This window comes from Belonocnema kinseyi, chromosome 7 (assembly GCF_010883055.1).
Source record: "Belonocnema kinseyi isolate 2016_QV_RU_SX_M_011 chromosome 7, B_treatae_v1, whole genome shotgun sequence".
In the NCBI taxonomy this organism is placed as follows: Eukaryota; Metazoa; Arthropoda; class Insecta; order Hymenoptera; family Cynipidae; genus Belonocnema; species Belonocnema kinseyi.
In genome coordinates, this window is record NC_046663.1 from 55,555,152 (window position 1) to 55,569,250 (window position 14,099).

At 24.1% G+C, this 14,099-nt stretch overlaps 1 protein-coding gene across 7 annotated transcripts in view; it reads left to right on the forward strand.

The window, feature by feature from the left end:
• LOC117177495 (afadin- and alpha-actinin-binding protein-like) overlaps positions 1-14,099 on the forward strand; it is a 166,176-nt gene that overhangs the window by 2,658 nt on the left and 149,419 nt on the right. For 5 of the 7 annotated variants that reach the window (XM_033368232.1, XM_033368231.1, XM_033368237.1 and 2 more), the window contains exons 2-5: positions 4,390-4,523; positions 4,616-4,813; positions 9,175-9,306; positions 9,398-9,509. In XM_033368232.1, coding sequence (XP_033224123.1) covers positions 4,392-4,523; positions 4,616-4,813; positions 9,175-9,306; positions 9,398-9,509 — 574 coding nt within the window. In that variant the 5' untranslated portion in view covers positions 4,390-4,391. Of the gene's footprint in view, positions 1-4,370; positions 4,524-4,615; positions 4,814-9,174; positions 9,307-9,397; positions 9,510-14,099 lie in introns of all 7 variants that reach the window. The other 2 variants (XM_033368235.1, XM_033368234.1) reach the window with 2 other exon arrangements.

A 14,099-nucleotide genomic window follows, 5' to 3' on the forward strand; every position in this document is an offset into this window, starting at 1 on the left:
CTCATATTTTGTGAGGTTTCCGGAAAAAAATTTCCTTCGGGAGATATTAAGATTTTTTTATGAATCTCTAATCAATCATTTCCATAAAATTACATTAAATTTTGATGCCCCGCACCTCCCTTGTGGAACCCCAAAAATTCACCAAAAACCTGAAATCGACATTTTTGCCCGAAATTGACACATAAATGCTGTTTTTCCCATTGTTGTTTTTGCCGAAAATTATTTTTGTTTGTCAAGTGGATTGTTTTTATATATTTGTCAACTAATTAACAATTGTTTAAACAAATTATTTTTGTTTCAATATTTTTTTTTGCACTCACTTATTGAAATGTAGATTTCTTTATGTTTGATTCGACAATTGTACATTTTTAGGAATAATGATCTTTGTTTCATGCATTTAGTATTTGTTTAAACAATGAATTATTATTTAATTGTAACTTTTTCTTTAAAAAGGTATAAAACTCTAGTTTTAAAAAAATTAGTTAGCTTTTCTGCTTATTATTAAATATCTACGTCATTTTGATACTAATATCTTATTTCGTAATAAATTCTTATTTCTTTGAATAAATTTTGTTTGTTTGAACAATTTTTTTCACAAATAAATTTGGTAAATTTCTGTTTTTTTGCAATTCATGTGGTAATTTATCATTGTTGAGGGCAAAATTTTCTGTTTTAATTTTCAGTGACGTTCAAAAAATACAAAGATTTTTAATTCCTTTGAGAATACTAACAGCTCATCTGCGGAATCAACATAAACTAAAAAAAACTTACATTGAGCTTTCAGATGACAAACTAGTGTGTCTACGAGGGTGATTTAAAGGAAAAAATTAGAAAAATAATTTCAGAACGACAAAATTGAATGTAATTTTTAGACAAAAAATGTTGCTCTTTGCAATTACAAATTACCACAATAATTGCAGAAAAACAAAAATTTCAAACATTTGTTTTCGAAAAAAATGGTTTAAACAAACAAAATTTATTTAAACAAATAAGAATTGATTACAAACTAATAAGTTACAATTTAAAAAAAATCAATTGTTTCAACAAATACAAAATGCTTCAAACAAAGATCATTATTCCTAAAAATGACCAATTGTCCTATCAAACATAAAAAATCTACCTTTCAATGAGTGAGTGCAAAAAAAATATTGAAACAAAAATAAATTGTTTAAACAATTGTTAATTAGTTGAAAAGTACTTAAAACCATTACACTTGAAAAACAAAAATAATTTATGGTAAAAAAGGGAAAAACAGAGCATTTATGTGTTAATTTTGGGCAAAAATGTAAATTTCAGTTTTTTGGGGCATTTTTTGGGCTCCACAAGGGGGGCGGGGCATAAAAGTTTAAAGTAATTTAATAGAAATGATTTATTAGAGACTCCCCAACAAATTCTTGATATCTCGCAAGCTAAGTTTAAATCCAGAAACCTGAATCCCATTTTTCCGAAAACCAAAATTTCCCTATGTTAATCTTATGGGATTTTCAGGGCCCTCTATTCGAAAGTCGGTTTTTTGGACCACCCTAGTCTACATATACTTACAAATTCCAGCAATTCGTATAGAACTTCTGGTGCAAATAGCCCATGGTTTAATTTTTAACATAATATAGATTGTTTTAGATTTCGAGCAGAAGATGTAGAAGCTCAAGAATTATAAAGTGCTTCTAAAGAATAAAAAACATTTTATTAAGATTCCTAGGGAATTTGAAAATGACTTTTTATTTGAAAAAATTAATTTTAAGAGAATATTTCAATAGATTTAAAAAGATTTTCAAAAATAAATCTGAAAGATTCTAAAGAAACCTTTTTAATTTTTCAGGATTAAAAAAAAATTAGGAAGAATTCAAATAATTTTAAAAGATGTAAAACAAAGTAGATGTTTCAAAATTCGGAAATAAAAATTGTAGGCTTTTTAAGGATTTTCAAATGATTTAAAATGAAAATAATTTAACTTTTAATTTAAGAAATGCTCAAATTATATAATAAAAAATGTATTCGTTCCATGTGTAATATTTTTAGCTTAAAACTGCTTAAAATGATTTGCAGCTCAGTTTTAGTACTTCAAGTGGAACTATTGTTAGCTTTAGAGTTCTAATTTTTTAACTTCATTGACCGTGAAAGTTTTTTGAAAACCTGGAATTTTTGTATGTGATTAAAACGACAACCCTGTATTTAGTTTTTCCTTCCAAAAGTGCAAAAAAATACCTGCTTAACTTTTTGAAAATATCACTTCAAAGTACAAAAATCGTTTTGATAAGATACATAACAGTAATTAAATTTATATTAGATTGTTTGTCGGAAAAAGAAATAAATAGCTCAAATAAACAATTTGAGGGAAATTTAAATTGTTTTTAAAAACTTGATAATAAAAACCAAATCATTTCTGTAATATATAAAGTGGATTTTCTAAAAAGCGGATAGATAAAAGATTTTGATTCTTCGTGCAAAATATTTAAAAAACTACCCAGCTTTAAAATCTCAAAGAAAATTTGTTTGAATTGGTTGTTTAAAATTGTTCAAAATTGGTTTCGAACAAATTATTATTTTTCACTGATAGACATTTATTAGAAATATATTTTAAAAAATGACAAGAAAGACCTAAAATTTTCAAAATTAAATACTCTTCAATTTTTAAAGATTCTAAATTCAAAGTTTTGCAATTTTGAAGTGTCACAATTGTCAATTATTCTTAAATATTAAAAACTGAGAATTATAAACTATAGAATAGTTCAATTTTGAAGACTTGCAGTGGAAAATTTTTTAATTTTATCGATTTGGGATTTAAAAATCTTCCATTTTAAAGATTTACAATTTTGAAAATGTGTAATTTAAAATCCTTAATCTTAAAGATCCGCACTTTAAATGTTTTCATTTTGAAAATCTTTCGATTCCAAATTCTGTCATTTTGAAGATTTAAAATGGAAATTGATTTAATTGTTAAGATTTACATTTTAAAGGTATGTACTTTTGAATGTTTAAAACAAAATGTAATTTAGTTTTTAAGATTCACAATGGAATATTTTCCAGTTTTTAAGATTTTCAATTGATGAATCTTCAATATTTAATGTGTATTATCGAATTTTTTTGAAATAGTTCGATTTCACATAGTTAAAATTAAAATGTATTCAATTTTCTAAGATTCGTATTTTAATGATAAGTAATTAAAAAATTTTGTTCAATATGTAATTCAATTGTAAATAATTAAAAAGAAAAATTCTTGACTTTTAATGATTTGCGATTTGAAACTCTTCGATTTTGAAAATTTAAATTTGAAAACTCTGTAATTTTGAAAGATGTATGAATAACAATTCTTATATTGCGATGATTATGAAGTTTCAAAGTCAGGAGTTTTAAATTTTGAATCTTCAAATTTGATTAAATTTCAAATGTAAATGTCTTAAATGAGAAATCTTTAATTTTATAGATCAACAATTTTGAATTTTCTTTTTAATCTGATCTTTAAAGGAGATGGAGAGTTTTTTTACTGAAAATATGGATAAGAATGTTATGACTATTATTAAATTTTATGAATAACAAATAACACGAAATTCTATATTTATAGCGGTATTCATGTTTATTTATTAAATGTACATAGATTCCGAATTTATTAAGTAGCAGCAAAACTCGAAATTATTGACTTAGAATAAAAACATTTTTAACATACTTGGTTACTGTTCCTGGTCATTGATAAAATTTTATTAATTTCTTTTGAAAATTTCCAACTATCATTTTTCTGCCCTTTTTCTTATTTTTGTAAAAAGAAATTTCTTTTGCTTTTTGTGAAAAATTTCTATCTTTTTTAAATTTAAATAGGAACATTTTATGGTGGTTTTCCAAATTTCGTCGTTGGATTCTTGGTTTTATTTTCAGGAATTCTGCACATTAATTTTATTATTGGACGTTAAATAGGATTTTAAATTTGATATTAATTTAATTTATATTTCTTTAATTTTAATTCCAAATATGTTATTATTTCTACTTTGAGCAAAAGAAAATATTTAAAAACATGATTTTTTTACCTTTATTACAGTTTTAACAATATAACTTATGTACATTAATACTGTTATTAATCATAAAAAATACAGACTTTCAATCATAATTTTGGATTTTGCAACTTATAATAAATACAGTTAACTATGTTTCCACAAAATTGAATAATAATTATTTTGAAATTAATTGAAAATTCGTAAAAATTATTTTAATAATCAGACGCATCTTTTCTTAACGATTCTAGCGATATAAAAATTTAATTTTTGTATATTTTTGCAGTAAACCCTTTTTTGAAAATCACGGAAGCTTTTGTTTCCTTAGACTTTATACACAATTTCACACGAAATATCAGTTTTTCAATTTAAATATTTTTTATATAGTTTATAGTCTTTTTTATAGACATGGCAGGAGATTCAACTATGCACATTCGAAACCTCAGGGAGATTTTTGCAATGCAGAGGTCCTGCGAAAATGATGAAAATATATTTTGTACATCAGATACAATTCAAGAGTCCTTGGCTACATTGTCGGAGGTATTTATAAATGACAAAAATTTATAATATCTTACAGGAAAGAAAAAAATTTTTTGTTGTTGTAAAAAAATGTTGTTTTTTTTTATACTCAGGAATTAGACGTTCTTGGTTTAACTCATGTATCAATGAATTATCAAGGACTCCAACCTTTAGAATCAGTGACTTCTGCATTTATCAATTTGATCAATGTATCCTGGAATTTGGTTCAAAAACACAGAATGCTACAGAGGGTTCATGATAAAATGAATGATGTTCACCACAAAACAACAAACGATAACAATAATTTAATAGTAAGTTAAAGAAAATTAACTTATGCACTAAATTTAAAATTAGGAATAATTGTAGCTCACATTAATATTTTATTAATGAGTATTACGTCTCTTTTACTTTTTAATGCCGCCTAGGAAGTAAAACGGTAAACCACATTTAGTAAGGGGACCGCTCAAAAACTACATCATGCTATTTTTAAAAATTTTAAGTAAAATAGTTTTTTTTTTAAATTTATTTCATAAAAAAAATGCGCAGCTCAAAATAATCATAAAAAGAGGAGAAATAGTCAAATATATATATTTGGTTGAGGATTTAATCTATTTTGTTGCAAATTCATCCTTTTTGGTTGAAATATCAATATCCCAGGTTTTCGTTGAGAATTCATCTTATTTGGTTAAAAACGCAACTATTTTATTTATTTTATTTATTTTATTTATTTTATTTATTATACTTATTTTATTTATTTCATTTTATTTCAATTTATTTCAATTTATTTCAATTTATTTCATTTTATTTCAATTTATTTCAATTTATTTCATTTTATTTCATTTTATTTCATTTTATTTCATTTTATTTCATTTTATTTATTTTATTTACTTTATTTAGTTCATGTATCATCCTTTTAGCTGACAAAATTTTTTTTCGAAATTTGATTATTTTGTTAAAAATTATTTTTTCTAGTTGGAAATTAATTGCTTCAAATAGTCAATAGCCAGGGGAATGCCAGGAAAAACCTGATAGAATAAGATTTTCTAAAAACTAAGGTTGAAGTTAATTTAATTATCATGGTTGAAAATCGGAACTATTTGGTAATAAATTAATTTGTTTTGTTTGAGGATTCAAACTATTTTTTTGAAAATTCATATTTTTTGGTTGAATTCAACTATTTTTGGTATAAAATTAAAATAATTTTTGGTTGAAATATCAAATATCACGTTTTTCGTTGAGAATGAAGAATATGTAACTACTTCATTTGTTATTTATTTTATTTATGTATTTTTACGTTATTTAGTTAATGATTCATCATTTTAGTTGGCAAACCTTTTTTTTGTTGTTCATATTTTATTATTTTGTTGAAAATTATGTTTTCCAGATCAAGATTAATCGTTTTAAATAAAAAATGTAACTCATACATGTCCTGTTGAAAATGTATCTTCTTAAGTTGGAAATTCAAATATTTAATTTAATATTCCTGTATTTTATTGGAATTTCGAATTTTAGGGAGAATATGGGAGCTTCCTGGGGACTAATTTATCTTTTTCATTTAAAATTCTTATAAAAATTCACGTACTTTGTTCAAAATTCGTCTGTTTTGGTGAAAAATTAATTTGTTTTGGTTGAGGATTCAAAATATTTTGTTAAAAATGAATTTCTTTTTGATTGAATTCAATTATTTTTGGTATAAAATAAAAATCTTTTTTGGTTGAAATATCAAATACCACGATTTTCGTTGAGAATTCATCCTATTTGGATTTATTAAGTATTTATTTATTAACTACTATTTATTTATTATTTATTTGATTTATTTATTTTTACTTTATTCATTTACTTGATGATTCATCATTTTAGTTAACAAACCTTTTTTTTTTGTTCGAAATTTAATTATTTTTTGAAAATTATTTTTTGAAAATTATTCTTTCTAGTTGAAAATTAATTGCTTTAAATAACAAATTTTACTCGTACAAGTTTATTTCAAAATTTCTCTTCTTAAGTTGAAAATTCAAATATGCGACTTGTAATTCCTGTCTTTTATTAAAATTTCGAATTTTTGGGAGAATATGACAGCTTCTTGTCACTTAATTCTCTTTTTCGTTGAAAATTCCTTATACTTAGTTAAAAATTTGTCTATTTTGTTAGAAAATTTATCTTATTGGTTGCAAATTAGTTTTTTCTTATTTAGAATTAATTTTTGTAACTGAAAATTTAACTTCGATTTTTTGTCGAAAGTGTATATTTTTTGATAAAAATGTAATCTTCTTTGTGGAAAATTTAACTTTAATTTTATTGGAAATTAAGTTTTTTACAAAAAATTTAATTATTCTATTTTCAGTTGAAAATTTATTTGTTTTAGGTAAAAATTCAACTGCTTGTTCGAAATCCGTCTTTTTTCGTAAACGAGTACTCTCATTAGTCGAAACTTCATCCTTTTGATGAAATATTAATTTCTGTAGTTGAGAATTTTGTTTTCAGTTGAAAATTACTTTTTTAACTGAACATTTTACTTTTCCATTTTTACTTAAAAGTTTATGTTTTTAATTGAAAATTTTTATATTTGATTAAAACTGTATCTTTTTTGGTAGAAAATTGAATTAATTTTTTGTGAATTCATTTTTTGGTTTGTTAAAAATTGATTGTTTTAAGTAAAAATTTAATTCTTCTATTTTTGGTTAAAAATCATTTTTTTTAAATAAAATAACTATTTTCTTGAAAATTCATACTTTTTTTTGTTGGACATTTATTATTCTGACATTTTAACTATTCTAATTTTGGTGAAAATTTATCTTTTTTATATAAAAATTCATGCACATTATTGAAAATGAGTTTTTTTAAATAGAAAGTTAGTTTTTTGGGTGAAAAATTCAACTAACTATTTGGTAAAAAATTAATATTTTTGTTGAAAATTTATCTGTTTGATTTGGAAACTCAACTAACAAGATTTTAAAATGTATCTATAAATAAATTTTTGTTGTATTAATATTATTAATCTTCTAGCTTTTACCATTTTAATTAAGCGCACTTTCTAATTTGAAGCGATACATTTTCCCGTGATATTTAAATAATGTGATTATTATTAATAAAGATAAAAAATACGATTTTTGAACTTTTACCAAAATGGATGAAATTTTTAATATTAGAGATGATTTTTCAAAACAAAAAAACCTTTTTTAACAACGCAATTACTTTTTCAGACTGAAGATCTGAAATTAACAAAACAAAAAAAATTTTCAAGCAAATAGTTTAATTTTTACCAATTTTTCAGCAAAATACATGAACTTTTAAAGAAATAGTTAAATTGTCAACTAAAAAAATACAAATTTCGAACTAAAAATGATCAGTTTTCCATGAAACGTGAAATAGTGAAAATTTTATTCAAAAGTAAATTGTATTAAAATATAAATATTATAAGTTAAAAGATGAATTGTCAACCAAGAAGATTAATTTGTACCAAAAAATACAAATTTTCACATAAATACATGGATTTTCAATTAAATGGTAGTTGGTCAACCAACAATTAAATAGTTACACTTTCAGTAAAAAAATTAATGTAATTTTCAGCTCAGATAGTGGAATTTTTCGATAAAAAACTAATTAACAAATTTCAATCACGAAAATGATGATTCCTGTACTGAATTTATTTCTACCAAAAAAATATAATATTCAAATGAAAAAGATAATTTTTAACCCAAAAATTGAACAGTAAGATTTTTAGTAAAAAAAAAAAATAGTTACAAATCAAATATTTACATTTTCATTTAAAAAATTAATTGCCAGCCAAAGAAAAAACGAATTTTCAACGAAACAGCTCATATTTAAACCAAGGAGATTAGTTTTCAATTTAAATGATGAATCTTGAATAAAAAAATTAATTTTTAATAAAAGAGTAAATTTCAACAAAGTAAGCTTTTCTTACTTAGCCAAAATCTTACCAAAACCAAAGAAGTTGACTTTCAACTTGAAAAAATTAATTTCAAGAAAAAAAACAACGAATTTCCAAAAAAATAGTTCAGCCAGTAACATGAAGCTATGTTTACAAATGAAGAATTATTTTATATTTAATTTAATATTGCAATTAGAAAAATAAAAGACTGAGAATGCTAAAAAAATTCCTGACATTTTTAGGGTTTTCCAGGTATATACAAAAACTCTCTAAAAATTCCAGGTTTATTTTTTGTTTTTGTTTCCCTTGATAAGGGTGCTGTTTGTGTGCTGAAACGTTGGTGTTTAATTTTTACATATGTTTCTTTGTTGTCATTTGATAATAATAAAAATAAAAAAGCCGAAAGAAATGAAAAAAAGAAGGAAGGGGATTCGGTTGGCTGCCTTCTAATTTTTCTTTCCTCTTTTTAATTTTTTTTTTCCAAGGATAGAAATTATTTTCTTTTTTTCTTTAGCAGAAAAAAGTGTTTTTCTTTATTTTTTTCAAATTTCCATAGGAACTTTTTATGGTAGTTGGCATTAGGTCGATGGATTCTTGATTTTATTTTCAGGAATTCTGCACATTTATTTCATTCTTGGACGTTAAATAGGATTACTAATTTTTTTTTTAAAAAGCCTCCCCTCCCCCTAGCAGGTTGACGTAGTTTTTAAAGGGTCACAAAATGAATAATTATAATTTTAAAGCTAAAATAATACAATGAATTTGATTTACTTTTTTATACAGAATCATGTGAAACGATTGAAAGAAGATTTGGAAAAGAAAGAACATTCTCTGAGTGAAGTTCAAGAAAGAGAAAGAAGACTCAAAGTGAAATGCGAGAATTTGACTCGTGATCTCAAACGTGAAAGAGATGAGGTCTTTATATAATTAATTTTTCTGTTACTTTTAATAAATAATTTGGAGGGGAAAAAAAAATTTAACCAAAATTCTCACCGTTTTGATTTAGGTTCTTAAGTTGAAAAAACAATCACAATCCAAAGACAGTCAACATGCACATGAACTGAGACGGATTCAACAAAGTGGACACAAACTGAAGGAGCAGTTACAGAAATCTATTGGTAAGCCTAAAATAATTTTTAAATCTTTCTATAAAAAATAGTTGTGTCACTAAAATCTCAAAAAGAATTGTCGCTTTTCATGTATAATTTTATTATTAAATTTTTAATTAAAATAATTAATTTTCAATTAAGAAAAAGGAAATTTTTGAAAAAAATAGTTCAATTTTGAATCACACTGATAAATCTTTGATTTAAAAAAAGGGATTCGGAAGAAAAAGTGTTAAAGCTGATATTTCCGACAAAAAATATTTTGATTTTCAATATGAAAACTGTTAAATTAAACCCAAAATACGAATTTTTAACGAAAGAGTTCATTTTTCTACTAGGAAAGATTTTTTATATCGATAAAGAAAAATATCTTATCCAAAATGTTGAGTTTTCATGTCCTAAAAAAATAATTTTTTAATAAAAGTTGAATTTGCGAAACAAAAATATGTATTTTCTACCAAAATAATTGAATTTTCAACTAAAAAAAAATCAAATTTACAGCGAAAATAGAATAACTACATTTGCAGTAAAGATATTAATTTATAATAAAAAAAGGAAACGAATTTTCAATAAAATTGTTTAAATTGTTTACAAAAGAATTAAATTTATAACTAAATTTAGGCATCTTCAATCAAAACACAACAAAAAATCACTTTTTAACCAACAAATGATTTTCTACCAAACAGCTAAAATGTCTTTCAACAAAAAATTCCAATATTTGAAGTTTTAGTTACAAAAAATGTATTCATTTTTTAAAAAAATCTAATTTTCAGCCAAATGAATAAAATTTCAACCAAAAAGATTAATTCTATACAATAAGTTTTAACAAACTACATGAAATTTCAATAAAGAGATTAATTTTCCACCAAAAAAAAAGTATTTTTCAACAGAATTCAGTAACCAAAAAAGTCAATTTTCAAGAAAAAATACAAACATTTGACAAAATATATGATTTTTTAACTACATAAAATACATTTTTTTAAAAAAGGTTTAATTTCCTGGTAGAGAAATGTTTTTTAAAAATAAGATTAATTTTTAACTGAAAGATTAAAATTTTCTACCAAAAGGATGAATTTTTTACCAAAAACATTAAATGTCCATAAAAAAAATTTCGAGAAAAAATAGTTGAAGTTTTACTCTAAAAAATTATTTAATTAAAGAAAAAAAAACAATTATTTTCATCCAAAGAAAGGAAATTACAAATAAAAATATTAATTTTTGAGAAAATATAGAAATTTTAAACTAAAAAGATAAATTTTCAACAAAAAATATTATAGTTTAATTTCCTATTGGAAAAATAAGTTATTAAGCAAAAAAAAAAAATCATCAAAATATTAAAATTTTCTACCAAACAGATTAATTGTTTTTTGTTAAAAAGAATAAATGTCTATCAAAAGAATTTTCATAAAAAATGAAATAATGAAAGTTTTAGTTAAAAAAAACTTAATGACCAAAAAAAAAAACTAATTTTCAGCCAAAGAAATAAAATTTTAACCAAAAAGAATCATTTTCCACCAAAAAAGAATATTTGTTAACAAAATATAATAATCACAATAGTCAATTTTCGAAATAACAAATAATAACGGAATAATAAAATTTTCAACCATAAGGATGAATTTTCTACCAAAACGATTAAATGTCTATCCAAAAAATGCCGAAAAAAATAGAATAGTTGAAGTTTTACTTTAAAAAAAATATTAATCTAACAAAATACAGAAAATTTCAACCAAACAAATTAATTTTCTACTAAAAAGTAATCATTTTCAATAAAATAAATAAAGTTTGAAAACAAAAAAGACAATTATTTAACAAAATACGTGATTTTTAAACTAAAAAAGATAAATTTTCAACAAAAAAATATAATATTGTAATTTCTTATCAGATAAATAAGTTTTTAAACAAAAAAATCTTTTTGACGAAATATTTAAATTTTCTACCAAACAGGTGAATTTTCTAACAAAAAGAAAAAATGTCTATAAAAAAAAAAAAAATTGAAAAAGAAGATGGTTGAAGTTAAATACAATAAAAGTTTTAGTTAAAAAAAATTAGTTAAGTAAAAAAAAAAAAAATAACTTTCAGCCTAAAAAATGAAATTTTAACAAAAATAAATTCATTTTATGGAATAATATTTAGCAAAATTGATAAAATTTTAAACAAAAAGATTAATTTTCTTCCGAAAAAAGAAAAAAATTTCTCACAAACTACATGAAGTTTTAACCAAAGAAAAAGTTAATTTTCGACCAAAAAGGCAGTTTTTGAACAAAATAGATGAATTTTCAACTAAAAAAGATAAGTTCTCAACAAAAAATAGAATAGTTTAATTTTCTGTTAGAGAAATAAGTTTTCAGCAAATAAAATAATTTTTACTGAAGTAATTTAATTTTTAACACAACAAATGGAATTTTTACCAAAAAAGACAAAGTTTCAACAAAATACAAAAATTTTCAACTAAATATTTGAATTCAAAACTGAAGAAGATAGATGCTTAACCACACATGAGACTAAATTAAAATTCACAGCATGGTTCGAGAAAGAACTCATTTAAATATCCTGTTAATTTAAGATTTTTTCTGTTTTTCTTTCCATGAATTTCAAAAACTAAATTTTTATATAAAAGCGAAATAATGCAATACATTTTTGTGACAAATATGTCCAGAAAACCCGGTAAATGGAGCTTATTACAAAATTCGAATCAAATTAAAACAGTCGAATTTCCTCTTACCTTGATGACTACCATAATTCATCCTGAAGTACCTTGAAAATTTATTTTGATGTTTTTTTTTAAATGTTAAGCAAATATTAAAAGTATGGTTACACATGCGGTGCTTCATATTTTGTCAATGGAAAACATAATCTACCATTTTCAAAGAATTGAATTATATTTAGAATAGTTCAGTTAATTTTTTTATTGTAGAAAAATTGGTCTAATCGGCTTTAATGTTAAATTAAAATTTAATTATGCAATACAAATTTAAAATTCTAGAATTTCAAAAACTTTGACTTTGAAAGGTTCAATTTAGTATTATAATTTAAATTCAATTTAATTCAATATTAAATTGCCAATTTTAATTGCTTTAAATTTAAAATCATTCAAATTCAAAAGTTTTCAAACTTTAATTATTAAATTTTGAATGCTTTTAATTTTAAATAATGAAATTTCAATTACTATAAATTTCAAATGATTCAATTTCTAAAATTCAAATCTCAAAATATTCAATTTAAAATTTTTTTTTCATTGTCCTATTTTCCAAATTTTAATCTAAACTATACTAGTTTCGTGATTCTTCAATTCAACATAAAATAGTTTAATTTCTAGTAGTGATGCAATATCGAAAGAAAAATATCGATATTTACGATATTGATATATCGGATATAAAAATATCGATACATCTGGTATATCAGTCCTGATTACCGATATATCGATAACATCGATATTTTAATTTTTGCATTAAAAAAATAAATAAATACATGAACGGCAAAAACTATGACACTGTCAATGATTTTATTATTATTTAAAAAAAGTGAATGTTTGCCATATTTGAGAATTAATTTCAAAAAATCATATTAAAATGTGTTGAATCTGTTTCGCGCGCTCTAACTTCAAAATGTAGTCACCTATTTTTACTATATAAATACCACGAAGGAATAAAAAGGAGACCCAACTGCCAGTGGGAAGCCATCTGAAACTGGCAATAGAAACATTACCGTAAGTGATACACACATTACAGGAAGATCTTAGATTTGAGTGCGCAGGTGCGCAGTTGTCCTCTTCCTATACATGGAAAAGTGTGCGAGTGAGAAAGTTTGTCAAATTGACGTAAGTTAGAGGTTGTGTTCTTTTGTTGATCATTATTATGAGAAAACATTTCAGTGCTGAAATGTTGTCACAGGCTTATACTGCCCAACATGTCGAAGGCATTTTTTAGTTAGAGATGGATTTTTTTTATTTGATCATTTTTGCACGGGGCTGTCCCGGTATATATCATCAGTCACGGACGCATTTTTATAATGCAATCAAGTGATCTGACGAAAGCAGTCTGCCCAGGCATATTGGACAAAGCATGTTTTTACCCCATCATTAACGGACTGGGTTGCAGTCAAGTACACGATGGGGGGACCTACAGCTTAAAGTGGGTTCCGAACCACCAGAACCTCGGTAAAGGTACATTGAAAAATTTCCAGAGGTACCGGCTCAGGGATCGAACCCCGGACCTCTGCGGTGAAGTCCGGGGGTCTAACTAACTATTATTATTATTATTATTACACCATTAAGCCATTTCCCTTTCGAGGTAGGCGTGACTGACTCGGCAGGGGAAAGGAGTAGAGTGGAAGGGATAGAGATTTTTCAGATTGATCCAGAATTCTCGTGCTATTTAAGTAAATAACACGTTCGTTCCGCAACACTGCTCCGACCCAGGTTGCTGATCAATCTCTCTAGCAATCACCCCAAGCGAAGAACCTCACGAAGTCGTTATGTAAGGCCCACTTGGGTCCATTAACAGCCAAGGTCTTTGTTTCAGGCGTCATTCACTCTACTGATACTCTTTTTATTAACTATTTGCCGCCATACTTTCCTGTCCTGGCATACTTCTCTAGCTTCTT